Genomic DNA, 16653 nt, shown 5'->3' on the forward strand with positions numbered 1-16653 from the left:
CACACCATGGAAACATCTACTCTCTCTATCGAACCCCCTCACCATGGAAACATCTACTCTCTCTACCCCCCCCACCCCATGGAAACTTGTACTCTCTCTACCCCACTCCCACCCCATGGAAACATCTATTCTCTCTACCCCACTCCCACCCCATGGAAACATCTACTCTCTCTACCGCACCCCCACGCCATGGAACCATCTACCCTCTCTACCGCACCCCCACGCCATGGAAACATCTACTCTCTCTACCCAACCCCCACCCCATGGAAATATCTATTCTCTCTACCCCCACCCCCACGCCATGGAAATATCTACTCTCTCTACCCCACCCCCACCTCATGGAAACATCTATTCTCTCTACCCCCACCCTCACCCCATGGAAACATCTATTCTCTCTACCCCCACCCCCACCCCATAGAAACATCTATTCTCTCTACCCCACCCCCACCCCATGGAAATATCTACTCTCTCTACCCCACCCCCACCTCATGGAAACATCTATTCTCTCTACCCCCACCCTCACCCCATGGAAACATCTATTCTCTCTACCCCCACCCCCACCCCATGGAAACATCTATTCTCTCTACCCCACCCCCACACCATGGAAACATCTACTCTCTCTACCCCATCCTCCCCCCATGGAAACATCTACTCTCTCTATCGAACCCCCTCGCCATGGAAACATCTACTCTCTCTACTCCACCCCCACCCCATGGAAACATCTTCTCTCTCTACCGCTCCCCCACCCCATGGAAACATCTACTCTCTCTACCGCTCCCCCACCCCATGGAAACATCTACTCTCTCTATCGAACCCCCTCGCCATGGAAACATCTACTCTCTCTACTCCACCCCCACCCCATGGAAACATCTTCTCTCTCTACCGCTCCCCCACCCCATGGAAACATCTACTCTCTCTACTCCATCCCCACACCATGGAAACATCCACTCTCTCTACCCCACCCCCACCCAATGGAAACATCTACTCTCTCTACCCCCACGCCCACCCCATGGATACATCTACTCTCTCTACCCCACCCCTACGCCATGGAAACATCTCTCTCTCTACCCCACGCCCACCCCATGGAAACAATGTTTCTAAGCATCCCTCTCCCATGGAAATATCTTCTCTATTTTCTCTATCTTCTCTATTGTGGGTTTTCCCACAACCCCTCACCAATCTGTATGTCTCTCCCCACCCTGACTGTGGACACTTATGAGTGAGATCACTCTCTTGTTACCCCTTGCCCTTTCTGAAAGAGGCAGTGCCACAGTATGTTCATGAACAGCCCAAGTATGTGTGAGTGTTGTCATATTCTATTTGGTGTACGGTACCATCAGACTCTAGGTGGTCCTCAGTGTCAGCCTGTAATCCTGTTGTTCTCCCAGTGAATGGGGGGTGGTGACTGTGTGGCAAGGGGTATTGACTGGAGGACATTGTGTGGGGCACGGCTCCCAGTTGGTGCCCTTTGTTGACGTTGCTTGTGGATTGATGAGCAGCTGGAAGACGACAGAGTGGAGTACGTGCTCGGTGACTTGTGGGAGAGGACAGCAGACCAGGTCTGTGTACTGCACCTTGTCGGAGCCAGGTCAAGTGGAAGTGGTTCGGGATGACTCAGAGTGTGCTGCAGTGACAGCGAAGCCCCTCACACACCAGGCCTGCAACCTACTACAGTGTGCCAGCTGGCGGACCACTGACTGGACTGAGGTAAGGCTCAGCAACTGGCATCGGCTCACTCACCCAGTTTCCCAACCGCCTGTGCTCATGTGTATGTAAATCTAATACCACTGTTCGCACACACACAGACATATACACACACATACGCTCAAACACGCGCTCAGACAGGCCCTTTCTGTCTTTCTCCTTGTCTCTCTCTCTCTCTCGCTGTCTCTGTCTCTTTCTCTGTCTCTGTCTGTCTTTGTCTGTCTCTGTCTCTCTCTCTCTCTCTGTTTCTGCCTCTATCTCTCTGTCTCTCTCTCTGTTTGTCTCTGTTTCTCTCCGTCTTCTCTCTCTATCTCTCTGTCTCTGTGTCTCTCTCTGTCTCTCTCTATCTCTCTTTCCCTGTCTCTCTCTCTCTCTGTCTCTCTCTGTTTCTGTCTGTCTCTATCGCTGTCTCTCTGTTTCTGCCTCTATCTCTCTGTCTCTCTTTCTCTCCATCTTCTCTCTCTTTGTCTCTGTCTCTGTCTATCTCTCTCTCTCTCCCTGTCTCTCTCTCTCCCTGTCTCTCTCTCTCCCTGTCTCTCTCTCTCTCTCTCTGTCTCTCTCTGTCTGTCTGTCTCTCTCTCCCTGTCTCTGTCTCTGGTCTATACGTAAGAATAAAGGAGTAATGTTCTGAGCAGCCTGCCTCCACTTTGGTTGCTGGTGTTGATTAGTTATTGTATGGCATGTTGCAGTGTTCGGTATCGTGTGGTGAGGGTGTCCAGACGAGGTCAGTCTCCTGCGTGCTGGAGTCGGGAGGCCAGCTTCCAGATTTTGTCTGCTTAGCTCAGACCAAGCCGCCCGCAGTCCGTGTTTGTCTGCTCAATTCCTGCACAGACAACTTCTCCTGGTACATCGGGACGTGGAGTGCAGTAAGTGCCAGCTGCCTATCCTCCTTCCTTCCTTTACACCCTCTTTCCTCCCCCAAACCTATTTGTCCACTATCCCTTTAAATCCATTCAGGAATTCATAAGGTGCATGAGATGAGTATTTGGATTGAAATGGTGTGGAGGGATATGGGGAAAAGGCAGGCTATTGGCACTAGGGGATAGAATCAAAGCAGACATGATGGACTGAATAGCCTCCAGTGATTCAGTGAGGATACACTTGACAAGATGAGTTCATATTCTCCCCACTCTCTGGGTTAAAAAAAAGTTAACTCAGCGGTTGTTTTCTTTTCTCAGTCACTCAGTGACTGTCTCCCCAGCAGGTGGCGATATCATCCGCTGTTCTGTTTGAGAATTCGGTTGGATCACCCTCAATTCTTTTTCTCTCTGGAGATATATAACATCAATGAATCCAGTTCGATCTTGGGCTGAATGCATGTTTCTGCTAGATTGTCTAAACCTTTAACCTGGGCAAACCTTACTTAGGTCGTGATCTACAGTCGACTTCGAAGCGAAACAAATTATTTATATTAATATGATATACTTATATTAATAACTTGGCTGAGGAAAGTGAACGCACTGTAGCCGGGTCTGTGGGTGACACAAAAATAGGTGGGAAAGAATGATGAGGATGGCACAAAGAGTCGGCAGAGGAACCGGTGAAGTGAGTTGGCAAAATCTTGTTAGATAATGTGGGGGAGAGTTAGGTTGTGCGCTCTGGCAGGGAGAAAAGAGGAGCTGAATATTATTTAAATGGAGAAAGACTGCAGAAAGCTACAGAACAGAGGGATTTGGGAGGCCTTGTGAATGGATCAAAAAACAACTAGCATCCAAGTCTGCCGTAGGTAGGGCAAATAGAATATTGGGCTTGATTTCAAAGGGAATGGGGTATGAAAGTAGGGAAGCCTTGCAGGAACTATATAAGGCAGTAGTCAAATCACAGCTGGAACACTGTGAGCAGTTCTGTTCCCCCCCTTCTTTATTCATTCATGGGCATCACTGGCTGGATCGGTATTTATTGCCTAGGGGATATTTTGCTGTGGGGCTAGAGTCACATGTAGGCCAGACCAGGTAAGGATGACAGTTTCCTTCCCGAAAAGGCATTAGTGAACCAGATAACCTTTTACAACAGTTCTGTAGGGTGTCTATGGGCGGGAGGTTCCTGACAGGAATGGCATTTATGGGAGAGATGGTGATGGGTCCAATGGGGTTGGGGGTGAGGTCCCTGACTGGTGATGTCGTCCATGGGGGGAGATGTGAACCCAAGTCAGGGTGTTTATCGAAATGTCTGTTTGAGTGATGCTTTGTAGAGATGGGAAGAGCACTGAGAGTGTGTGCTGATGGGAGGAGGCCTGGGGTAAAGTGGAGCAAGCCATTGTGCAATTTTTGTACCTGCTTTTTCTTCTTTTTTTTGCGGTGAGGTTTGTTTCCTTTGTCTCAATGATCCCTTCGGTTGGGAGGAGCTGACTGCCTCTGGTTTATTTCGCAGTGTTCAGTCACGTGTGGAGAGGGCATACAGAACAGGCCGGTGTCCTGTATGTCCCACTCAGGTGGGAAAGTGCCGGACTTTGCATGCTCTGCTCAGCTGAAGCCCTCATCCACCCAGTCCTGTGTCCCCGATGACTGCAGCGAGTTCTTCTCCTGGCACGTGGGCGCCTGGGGTCTGGTGAGTTTGCAAACTAGTTTCCCCTTCCTTGCTGCCTCACTGCAATCAGGTCGTGTGTTTATCTCAAATAAAAATCATTCCTTGTCACGCATTTGGCACAGGGGTTTGTTTGCACGAAGCCCACAATGATTTGCTTCGAGGAATAGTCGGACAGGTTGAGCATTCATTACTGACTGCATTTCAAAATTCCTGTGAAATATCGTCCGTATATGGCTATGAGAGGGGCAGAGATTCTGCAATGTTGGAGATTTGGGAGCGAGTGCTTCTCTCCAAATTCACCGAGGTTCCTTCAGACAGCACCTTGCAAGCCCACCGCCTCCACCATCTGGAAGGACAAGGGCAGCAGATACATGGGAACACGACCACCTGCAAGTTCCCCTCCGAGCCACGCATCATCTTGGATGGGAAATATATCGCTGTTAAAAGTACAAAGAAGATTACAGCACAGGAGCATGCCCTTTGGCCCTCTAAGCCTGCACCGATCCAGATCCTCGATCTAAACCTGCCACCTATTTTCTAAGGATCTGTATCCCTCTGCTCCCTGCCCATTCATGTATCTGACTAGATACATCCTAAAGGACGCTATCGTGCCCACCTCTACCACCTCCACTGGCAACATGTTCCATGCTGAAGAACTTTCCACACATATCTCCCCTAAACTTTTCCCCTCTCACCTTGTTCTGTGACCCCTCGTAATTGAGTCCCCCAGTCTGGGAAAATGCTTTTTGCTATCCACCCAGTCTGTGCCTCTCAGGAATTTGTAGACCTCAATCAGGACCCCCTCAACCTCGGTCTTTTTAATGAAAATATTCCTAATCTACTCAACCTCTCCTCATAGCTCGCACCCTCCATCCCAGGCAACATCCTGGTGAACCTCCTCTGCACCCTCTCCAAAGCATCCACATCCTTTTGGTAATGTGGCGACCAGAACTGTACGGAATATTCCAAATGTGGCTGAGCCAAAGTCCTATACAACTGTAACATGACCTGCCAACTCTGTACTCAATACCCTATTCGATGAAGAAAAGCATGTCGTATGCCTTCTTGACCACTCTATAAACCTGCATTGCCACTGAATACCCAGATCTCTCTGTACATCAATTTTAACCAGGACTTTTCCATTTATTGTATAGTTCGCTCTCGAATTGGAGCTTCCAAAATACATCACCTCGCATTTGCCCGGATTGAACTCCATCTGCCATTTCTCCACCCAACTCTCTAATCTATCTATATTCTGCTGTATTCTCTGACAATCCCCTTCACTACCTGCTATTTCACCAATCTTAGTGTCATCTGTAAACTACCTATACCTTCCTCCAGACCATTTATGTATATCACAAACAACAGTGGTCCCAGCACGGATCCCTGTGGAACACTACAGGTCACAGGTCTCCATTTTGAGAAACTCCCTTCCACTCTTACTCTGTCTCCCGTTGCCCAACCAGTTCTCTATCCATCTAGCTAGTACACTCTGGACACCATATGACTTCACATTTTCCATCAGGTGAACCTGATCAAACACCTTACTGAAGTCCACGTAAATGACTTACAGTCCTTCCCTCATCAATCAACTTTGTCACTTCCTCAAAGAATTCTATTAGGTTTGTAAGACATGACCTTCCCTGCACTAAACCATGTTGCCTATCATTGATAAGCCCATTTTCTTCCAACTGAGGATAGATCCTATCCCTCAGTACCTTCTCCAGCAGCTTCCCTACCAGTGACGTCAGGCTCACCAGTTTATAACTACCTGGATTATCCCTGCTACCGTTCTTCAACAAGGGGACAACATCAGCAATTCTCCAGTCCTCCAGGACCTCACCCGTGTTCAAGGATGCTGCAATGATATCTGTTAGGCCCTAGCTGTTTCCTCTCTCACTTCCCTCAGTAACCTAGGATAGATCCCCTCAGGACCTGGGGACTTGTCCACCTTAATGCCTTTTAGGATACCCAACACCTCCTCCCTCCTTCTGCTGATATGACCGAGAGTAATCAAACATCTATCCTTAACCTCAACATCCGCCATGTCCCTCTCCTCGGTGAATATGATGCAAAGTACTCATTAACAATCTCACCCATTTTCTCTGACTCCACACATAACTTTCCTTCATCGAGTGGGCCAACCCTTTCTCTCATTACCCTCTTGCTCCTTATATGCAAATAAAAGGCTTTGGGATTTTCCTTAACCCTGTTTCCTTAAGATATTTCATGACCCCCTTTAGCCCCCTTAATTCCTTGTTTCAGACTGGTCCCACTTTCTCCGATATTCTTCCAAAGTTTTGCCTGTCTTCAGTCACCTAGGCCTTCTGTACGCTTCCTTTTTTCCTCTTAGCTAGTCTCACAATTTCACCTGTCATCCATGATGCCCTAATCTTGCCATTTCTATCCTCATTTTCACAGGGATATGTCTGTTCTGCACTCTAATCAATCTCTTTAAAAGCCTCCCAAATGTGGATTTACCCTCAAAGCTGCTCCCAATCCACATTCCCTGGGTCCAGTTGAATTTTGCTATAGTTGTCCCTCCCCCAGTTTATCACTCTTCCAATAGGACCACTCTTGTCTTTTTCCATGAGTATTCTAAAACTTATGAAATTATGATCACTATTCCCAAAGTCATCTCTGACTGAAACTTCAACCACCTGGCTGGCCTCATTACCCAACACCAGGTCCAGTATGGCCCATTCCCTAACTGGACTAATTCCGCCAGGTCAAAGTCCTGGAATTCCCTCCCTAAGGGCATTGTGGGTATACTTGCAGCACATGGACTGCAGCGGTTCAAGAAGGCAGCTCACCCCCACCCTCTCAAGGGGCAACTAGGCATGGGAAGTAAACGCTGCTCCAACCAGCGACATCCTCATCCTGTGAGTGAGTAAACAAGAAGGCAGTTGGTTTATAATGTGGATAAGATATTAAGGCGCATTGTTGCAAAAGACAATGTTTCTCCCCCTTCCTTGTGAGTTATCGATCACTAACTCACAAGGAAGGGTGGCACGGTGGCACAGTGGTTAGCACTGCTGCCTCACAGCGCCTGAGACCCGGGTTCAATTCCTGCCTCAGGCGACTGACTGTGTGGAGTTTGCACGTTCTCCCCGTGTCTGCGTGGGTTTCCTCCGGGTGCTCCGGTTTCCTCCCACAGTCCAAAAGATGTGCAGGGTCAGGTGAATTGGCCATGCTAAATTGCCCGTAGTGTTAGGTAAGGGGTAAATGTAGGGGTATGGGTGGGTTTCGCTTCGGCGGGTCGGTGTGGACTTGTTGGGCCGAAGGGCCTGTTTCCACACTGTAATGTAATCTAATCTAATCAACTGTGCTATCCTGGCCAAACCAGTTCCAGGATTATTTTGCAAACTGTGGTGAATGGGTGGAATTGTAGAAAGCCAAATACATGCTTCAAATGAAGATAAAGGACACCTCTTTCACAATAACGTTCTTCAACAAGGCCATGTTAATGCTCTCTCTCCCTCCCTCTCGTATTGAGATCTTTGACCAAGCAAGGCACTAGAAATATCTGTTGTGTGAGCCATTATTCACTGGGTTGTCATCGGTAACCATTCACGTGATAATTGGGTGAGATTTGAACGTAGTGGTCCTTGCGGAAGCTCCTCATCAAGGATTGACATCAAACTGAGCAGTTACTCACTGCCTCATTCCGAGCATGGGATAAGGCAGTGATTGGGTGTTGGGCGTTCCATCAGATCCATTTACAAATTTGACAAAAACCTCTCCTGCAGAAGGAAAGGTGAGGGGGTCACATTGGTGCCACTCACAGGATGGGGATGGAGAAGCCAGTAGATTCAGGGATGTAACGTTGGAAGACAGAGACAGCAAAATAACACAGAAGATCCAAATAACAACTTCATGTCGCACCTTTAATGTAATGTAGGGCCTTTCACAGGAGCGTGACAAGGGATTTGAAGGAGGTCTGCGATGGGAGTAGTCTATAAGGTCCAGACTGTAGACGTTCATAGCAGCGACCAACATCCATTTGGTCTGAGTCTTTGGAATATTGGAAGGGAGGGCAGCTTACTCTGTACAGCTTAAAGAGAAACGACATGAATATAAAATGACCAGAATGTGATGTTGGCTGAGGAATGTATTAGCTGGAGCCTGGGGAACACTCCCCTGCCAAGTGTTCCTCCAAATAGTGCCAAGGGATATTCTCTATCTGAGAGGGTGGGGAAAGGGGAGTGTTTGACCCCCATTCAGAACTGCCAAGGATCTGTTTTGAGCTTTGACTGGGAGGGGTAGAGCATGTGAAAGATCTGGGAATGGCTGATTTATCCTGGAAACATCTAGCTGCTGGCCCGGAGAAGTTGATGTTTCTGGGCATCCGGAAACCCAGTGCAAGATCGGAGGAAGGGCCAGTGATTTTCTTTTACCGGCCCAGCGCCTGGCCAGCAGGCCTGACAAGGGGTTTTTTTTTCTCAGTGGGGTGGTGTGATTGTCGGAGGGTTTGATCCCGCCTAGCCTGGTGCTGACTGATGTTCCCTCCGCAGTGCTCCAAGAGCTGTCAGACGGGAAAGCGGAGACGCCAGGTCATCTGCTATGACCAGGATCGCAAACATCAGGACCCGGAGAAATGTGACCCGCGTGCCTATCCCCGGGAGTTTGAGGATTGTAACAGCCAGCCTTGCTTCCTGCCCCAAAGTGAGTCAGTGCTGGTGAAATTATTCTTGCTCAGTTCTTATTGACCGCCTGTTGCTTTCTGAGGATTGTTCCTGTTCAACCTCAGATCCTTCCTTCCTTCCTCCCTTCTTTCTTTCCTTCTTCCCTTCCCTTCCCTTTCCTTCCTTCCTTCCTTTCCATTCTTTCTTGCTGTATGGGGAAGGAGTGCTACATTCTCCACCCGCCCCCCCTGTTCCCGAAGTGGCTGCACTGGGACATATCCTGCAGTCAGGATAGGTGCTACAGCAATGCTGTCTTCAAGATACCGGTCTGGGTGGGGGGGGGGGGGGGGGGGGGGGGGGGGTGCAGATCGCACTGGGACTCCCGGGGGGGGGGGGGGGGGGGTTGGGGGTTTATTTGGATGTCGAGAGGAGGAGGCATAACAGGGTTGGGGGTGGGGGAGGTCGAGGAGGGAGTGTCGGGCTGTACTGAAGGGAGGATTCTGGGGAAGACATGAACAGGGTGAGGGGTTTCTGGGAGAGGAGATGGAGCAGAGTCTGTGGATGGCGGGGTGGGGGAGGACAGGTGATGGAGGTGGTGGCAGAGGAGAGGGCGAGAGGGGTGTCAGGGGGCTAGGCAGGGAGAGCAGGAGTGGGAGTTAGGGTGGAGTTGGGTGGGGGGGGGTCAGAGGGTGAGAGGTCACTGGGCAAGGGGAGTTAACGTAGTCTCAGGCCGAAGAGGAGGGACAGCCTCCAGTTCCAGTCAGTACCACCAAATCATTGTGGCAGCCATCTCTCCGCCCACCCTCACCGTCTCCTGATGCGTTCCTCGCGTCACTTTGTCTCCTTTCCTCAGAGGTGCCCAGCTTTCCAGATCCGACCGGATTTAACCCGGACGAGGACTTGTCGGCATTCCCGAACGCTGGATCTCCTCTGTTTCCAGGTGAGTCATTGTCTGCCCTGGGCCACTAACCAGAATCCCAGTGGAGCTGTCAGAGACTGGAGGGATGTCCGGTGGGAGACAGTTGGCTTCATCACCTGTGGGGTGAGAGACTGCATGGAGGTCTGTTCTCAAGGAGTTCGATCCGAGTCATGAGGGCGATAGGGATAAAAGGGGGGGGGGAGAAAGTGGGAACAGCATACAGCGTTATATATTAGCCTTTATCATATGGAATGGCGGTGAAGGTCTGACGGCTGAATGGAGTGCCCAGCGGGTACACCTTGCCCAGTGTCTCACTGCGGGGACACCCTGCCCAATGTCTCACTGCGGGTACATCCTACCCAGTGTCACACTGCGGGTACACCATGCCCAGTGTCTGACTGCAGGAACACCCTGCCCAGTATCTCGCTACAGGAACACCCTGCCCAGTGTCTCACTGCGGGAACGCCCTGCCCAGTGTCTCACTGTGGGAACACCTTGCCCAGTGTCTCACTGCGGGAACGCCCTGCCCAGTGTCTCACTGCGGGACCGCCTTGCCCAGTGTCTCACTGTGGGGACACCCTGTCCAGTGTCTCACTGCGGAACACCATGCCCAGTGTATCTCTGCGGGGACACCCTGCCCAGTGTCTCACTGCGGGACCGCCCTGCCCAGTGTCTCACTGAGGGAAAGCCCTGCCCAGTGACACACTGTGGGAACACCCTGACCAGTGTCTCCATGTGGGAACACCCTGCCCAATGTCTCACTGCGGGTACACACTGCCCAATGTCTCACTGCGGGACCGCCCTGCCCAGTGTCTCACTGCGGGACTGCCCTGCCCAGTGTCTCACTGCGGGACCGCCCTGCCCAGTGTCTCACTGCGGGAACACCCTGCCCAGTGTCTCACTGCGGGAACGCCCTGCCCAGTGTCTCACTGCGGGACTTCCCTGCCCAGTGTATCACTGCGGGAACACCCTGCCCAGTGTCTCACTGCGGGACCGCCCTGCCCAGTGTTTCACTGCGGGAACGCCTTGCCCAGTGTCTCACTGCGGGACCGCCCTGCCCAGTGTCTCACTGTGAGAACACCCTGCCCAGTGTCTCACTGCGGGACCACCCTGCCCAGTGTATCACTGCGGGAACACCCTGCCCAGTGTCTCACTGCGGGACCACCCTGCCCAGTGTATCACTGCGGGAACACCCTGCCCAATGTCTCACTGCGGGAACGCCCTGCCCAGTGTTTCACTGCGGGAATGCCCTGCCCAGTGTCTCACTGCGGGACCGCCCTGCCCAGTGTCTCACTGCGGGAAGGCTCTGTCCAGTGTCTCACTGCAGGAACACCCTGCCCAGTGTCTCACTGCGGGTACACACTGCCCAGTGTCTCACTCCGGGGACACCCTGCCCAGTGTCTCACTGTGGGGACACCCTGTCCAATGTCTCACAGCAGGAACACCATACCCAGTGTATCTCTGCGGGAATGCCCTGCCCAGTGTCTCACTGCGGGACCGCCCTGCCCAGTGTCTCACTGCGGGAAGGCCCTGCCCAGGGTCTCACTGTGGGACCACCCTGCCCGGTGTCTCACTGCGGGAACACCCTGCCCAGTGTCTCACGGCGGGAACACCCTGCCCAGTGTCTCACTGTGGGAATGCCCTGCCCAGTGTCTCACTGCGGGAACGCAATGCCCAGTGTCTCCATGTGGGAACACCCTGCCCAGAGTCTCACTGCGGGACCACCCTGCCCAATGTCTCACTGCGGGACCACCCTGCCCAATGTCTCACTACGGGACCACCCTGCCCAATGTCTCACTGCGGGACCGCCCTGCCCAGTGTCTCACTGCGGGAACACCCTGCCCAGTGTCTCACTGCGGGAAAACCCTGCCCAGTGTCTCACTGCGGGACCGCCCTGCCCAGTGTCTCTCTGTGGGAACGCCCTGCCCAGTTTCTCACTGCGGGAACGCCGTGCCCAATGTCTCACTGCGGGAAAGTCCTGCCCAGTGTCTCACTGTGGGAACACCCTGCCCAATGTCTCACTGCGGGAAAGTCCTGCCCAGTGTCTCACTGTGGGAACGCCCTGCCCAGTGTCTCACTGCGGGGACACCCTGCCCAGTGTCTCACTGCGGGAACGACCTGCCCAGTGTCTCACTGCGGGACCGTCCTTCCCAGTGTCTGACTGCGGGACCGTCCTTCCCAGTGTCTCACTGCGGGAACACCTTGCCCAGTGTCTCACTGCGGGGACACCCTGCCCAGTGTCTCACTGCGGGAACACCCTGCCCAGTGTCTCACTGCGGGTACACCCTGCCCAGTGTCTCACTGCAGGAACGCCCTACCCAGTGTCTCACTGCGTGAACACCCTGCCCAGTGTATCTCTGCGGGAACACCCTGCCCAGTGTCTCACTGCGGGAACGCCCTGCCCAGTGTCTCACTGCGGGAACGCCCTGCCCAGTGTCTCACTGCGGGAACGCCGTGCCCAGTGTCTCACTGCGGGGACACCCTGCCCAGTGTCTCACTGCGGGGACGCCCTGCCCAGTGTCTCACTGCGGGAACACCCTGCCCAGTGTCTCACTGCAGGAACACCCTACCCAGTGTCTCACTGCGGGGACGACCTGCCCAGTGTCTCACTGCGGGAACGCCGTGCCCAGTGTGTCACTGCGGGAACGCCGTGCCCAGTGTCTCACTGTGGGAACACCCTGCCCAGTGTCTCACTGCGGGAACACCCTGCCCAGTGTCTCACTGCGGGAACGCCGTGCCCAGTGTCTCACTGCGGGAACGACCTGCCCAGTGTCTCACTGCGGGAACGCCGTGCCCAGTGTCTCACTGTGGGAACACCCTGCCCAGTGTCTCACTGCGGGAACGACCTGCCCAGTGTCTCACTGCGGGAACACCCTGCCCAGTGTCTCACTGCGGGAACACCCTGTCCAGTGTCTCACTGCAGGAACACCCTGCCCAGTGTCTCACTGCGGGGACGACCTGCCCAGTGTCTCACTGCGGGAACGCCGTGCCCAGTGTGTCACTGCGGGAACGCCGTGCCCAGTGTCTCACTGTGGGACACCCTGCCCAGTGTCTCACTGCGGGAACACCCTGCCCAGTGTCTCACTGCGGGAACGCCCTGCCCAGTGTCTCACTGCGGGAACACCCTGCCCAGTGTCTCACTGCGGGACCGCCCTGCCCAGTGTCTCACTGCGGGAACACCGTGCCCAGTGTCTCACTGAGGGAACACCCTGCCCAGTGTCTCACTGCGGGAACGCCCTGCCCAGTGTCTCACTGCGGGAACACGCTGCCCAGTGTCTCACTGCGGGACCGCCCTGCCCAGTGTCTCACTGCGGGACCACCCTGCCCAGTGTCTCACTGCGGGAACGCCGTGCCCAGTGTGTCACTGCGGGAACGACCTGCCCAGTGTCTCACTGTGGGAACACCCTGCCCAGTGTCTCACTGCGGGAACGACCTGCCCAGTGTCTCACTGCGGGAACACCCTGCCCAGTGTCTCACTGCGGGAACACCCTGTCCAGTGTCTCACTGCGGGAACACCCTGCCCAGTGTCTCACTGCGGGAACGACCTGCCCAGTGTCTCACTGCGGGAACACCCTGTCCTGTGTCTCACTGCGGGAACACCCTGCCCAGTGTCTCACTGCGGGAACGCCGTGCCCAGTGTCTCACTGCGGGAACGCCGTGCCCAGTGTGTCACTGCGGGAACGCCCTGCCCAGTGTCTCACTGCGGGAACGACCTGCCCAGTGTCTCACTGCGGGAACACCTTGCCCAGTGTATCTTTTTTTTTAGATGACATTACAGTGTGGAAACAGGCCCTTCGGCCCAACAAGTCCACACCGACCTGCCGAAGCACAACCCACCCATACATTTATCCCTTACCTAACACTACGGGAAATTTAGTATGGCCAATTCACCTGACCTGCACATCTTTGGACTGTGGGAGGAAACCGGAGCACACGGAGGAAACCCACGCAGACACGGGGAGAACGTGCAAACTCCACACAGTCAGTCGCCTGAGGCGGGAATTGAACCCGGGTCTCAGGCGCTGTGAGGCAGCAGTGCTAACCACTTGTGCCACCGTGTCGCCCATTGCCACCGTGTCCTGCCCAGTATCTCACTGCGGGAACACCCTGCCCAGTATCTCACTGCGGGAATGTTCTGCCCAGTGTCTCACTGCTGGAACACCTTGCCCAGTGTATCTCTGCGGGAACACCTTGCCCAGTGTATCACTGCGGGAACACCCTGCCCAGTGTCTCACTGCAAGTACAATCAGCCCAGTGTCTCACTGCGGGAATGCCCTGCCCAGTGTCTCACTGCGGGAAAGTCCTGCCCAGTGTCTCACTGCGGGAACGCCCTGCCCAGTGTCTCACTGCGGGAACACCCTGCCCAGTGTCTCACTGCGGGAACACCCTGCCCAGTGTATCACTGCTGGTACACCATGCCCAGTGTCTCACTGCGGGAACACCCTGCCCAGTGTCTCACTGCGGGAACACCCTGCCCAGTGTCTCAATGCAGGAACGCCCTGCCCAGTGTCTCACTGCTGGAACACCCTGCCCAGTGTCTCACTGTGGGAACACCCTGCCCAGTGTCTCACTGCGGGAATGTTCTGCCCAGTGTCTCACTGCGGGAACACCCTGTCCAGTGTCTCACTGCTGGAACACTCTGCCCAGTGTCTCACTGCGGGAATGTTCTGCCCAGTGTCTCACTGCGGGGACACCATGCCCAGTGTCTCACTGCGGGAACACCCTGCCCAGTGTCTCACTGCGGGAACACCTTGCCCAGTGTCTCACTGCGGGAACACCTTGCCCAGTGTCTCACTGCGGGAACACCCTGCCCAGTGTCTCACTGCGGGAACACCCTGCCCAGTGTCTCACTGCGGGAACACCCTGCCCAGTGTCTCACTGCGGGAACACCCTGCCCAGTGTCTCACTGCGGGAACACCTTGCCCAGTTTCTCACTGCTGGAACACCCTGCCCAGTGTCTCACTGCTGGAACACCCTGCCCAGTGTCTCACTGCGGGAACACCTTGCCCAGTGTCTCACTGCGGGAACACCCTGCCCAGTGTCTCACTGCGGGAACGCCCTGCCCAGTGTCTCACTGCGGGAACGCCCTGCCCAGTGTCTCACTGCGGGAACGCCCTGCCCAGTGTATCACTGCGGGAACACCCTGCCCAGTGTCTCAATGCGTGAACACCCTGCCCAGTGTATCACTGCTGGAACACCCTGCCCAGTGTCTCACTGCGGGAACACCCTGCCCAGTGTCTCACTGCTGGAACACCCTGCCCAGTGTCTCACTGCGGGAACGCCCTGCCCAGTGTCTCACTGCGGGAACACCCTGCCCAGTGTATCACTGCGGGAACACCCTGCCCAGTGTCTCACTGCGGGAACACCCTGCCCAGTGTATCACTGCTGGAACACCCTGCCCAGTGTCTCACTGCGGGAACACCCTGCCCAGTTTCTCACTGCTGGAACACCCTGCCCAGTGTCTCACTGCTGGAACGCCCTGCCCAGTGTCTCACTGCGGGAACGCCCTGCCCAGTGTCTCACTGCGGGAACGCCCTGCCCAGTGTCTCACTGCGGGAACACCCTGCCCAGTGTCTCACTGCGGGAACACCTTGCCCAGTGTATCTCTGCGAGAACACCTTGCCCAGTGTCTCACTGCGGCAATACCCTGCCCAGTGTCTCACTGTGGGAACACCGTGCCCAGTGTCTCACTGCTGGAACACCCTGCCCAGTGTCTCACTGCGGGAATGTTCTGCCCAGTGTCTCACTGCGGGAACGCCCTGCCCAGTGTCTCACTGCGGGAAAGTCCTGCCCAGTGTCTCACTGTGAGAACACCCTGCCCAGTGTCTCACTGCTGGAACACTCTGCCCAGTGTCTCACTGCTGGAACACCCTGCCCAATGTCTCACTGCGGGAACGCCCTGCCCAGTGTCTCACTGCGGGAACGCCCTGCCCAGTGTCTCACTGCGGGAACACCCTGCCCAGTGTCTCACTGCAGGAACGCCCTGCCCAGTGTCTCACTGCTGGAACACCCTGCCCAGTGTCTCACTGTGGGAACACCCTGCCCAGTGTCTCACTGCGGTAATGTTCTGCTCAGTGTCTCACTGCGGGAACACCCTGTCCAGTGTCTCACTGCTGGAACACTCTGCCCAGTGTCTCACTGCGGGAATGTTCTGCCCAGTGTCTCACTGCGGGGACACCATGCCCAGTGTCTCACTGCGGGAACACCCTGCCCAGTGTCTCACTGCGGGAACACCTTGCCCAGTGTCTCACTGCGGGAACACCTTGCCCAGTGTCTCACTGCGGGAACACCCTGCCCAGTGTCTCACTGCGGGAACACCCTGCCCAGTGTCTCACTGCGGGAACACCCTGCCCAGTGTCTCACTGCGGGAACACCCTGCCCAGTGTCTCACTGCGGGAACACCTTGCCCTGTTTCTCACTGCTGGAACACCCTGCCCAGTGTCTCACTGCGGGAACACCTTGCCCAGTGTCTCACTGCGGGAACACCTTGCCCAGTGTCTCACTGCGGGAACACCCTGCCCAGTGTCTCACTGCTGGAACACTCTGCCCAGTGTCTCACTGCGGGAATGTTCTGCCCAGTGTCTCACTGCGGGGACACCATGCCCAGTGTCTCACTGCGGGAACACCCTGCCCAGTGTCTCACTGCGGGAACACCCTGCCCAGTGTCTCACTGCGGGAACACCCTGCCCAGTGTCTCACTGCGGGAACACCCTGCCCAGTGTCTCACTGCGGGAACACCCTGCCCAGTGTCTCACTGCGGGAACACCTTGCCCTGTTTCTCACTGCTGGAACACCCTGCCCAGTGTCTCACTGCGGGAACACCTTGCCCAGTGTCTCACTGCGGGAACACCTTGCCCAGTGTCTCACTGCGGGAACACC

General features: G+C 54.8%; 1 protein-coding gene across 5 annotated transcripts in view; it reads left to right on the forward strand.

Annotated features, from left to right (window-relative positions):
* The window catches only part of paplna (papilin a, proteoglycan-like sulfated glycoprotein), a 133507-nt gene that overhangs the window by 76727 nt on the left and 40127 nt on the right, over nucleotides 1–16653 (forward strand). For all 5 annotated transcript variants that reach the window (XM_087990192.1, XM_087990190.1, XM_087990191.1 and 2 more), the window contains 5 exons: nucleotides 1500–1707; nucleotides 2394–2570; nucleotides 4075–4251; nucleotides 8745–8895; nucleotides 9709–9795. In XM_087990192.1, the coding sequence (XP_087846318.1) occupies nucleotides 1500–1707; nucleotides 2394–2570; nucleotides 4075–4251; nucleotides 8745–8895; nucleotides 9709–9795 (800 nt within the window). The remainder of the gene's footprint in view (nucleotides 1–1499; nucleotides 1708–2393; nucleotides 2571–4074; nucleotides 4252–8744; nucleotides 8896–9708; nucleotides 9796–16653) is intronic.

Source organism: Chiloscyllium plagiosum, unplaced genomic scaffold (assembly GCF_037043375.1).
Source record: "Chiloscyllium plagiosum isolate Xiang-an unplaced genomic scaffold, Cpla_swu_hap1 HiC_scaffold_8, whole genome shotgun sequence".
Classification (NCBI taxonomy): Eukaryota; Metazoa; Chordata; class Chondrichthyes; order Orectolobiformes; family Hemiscylliidae; genus Chiloscyllium; species Chiloscyllium plagiosum.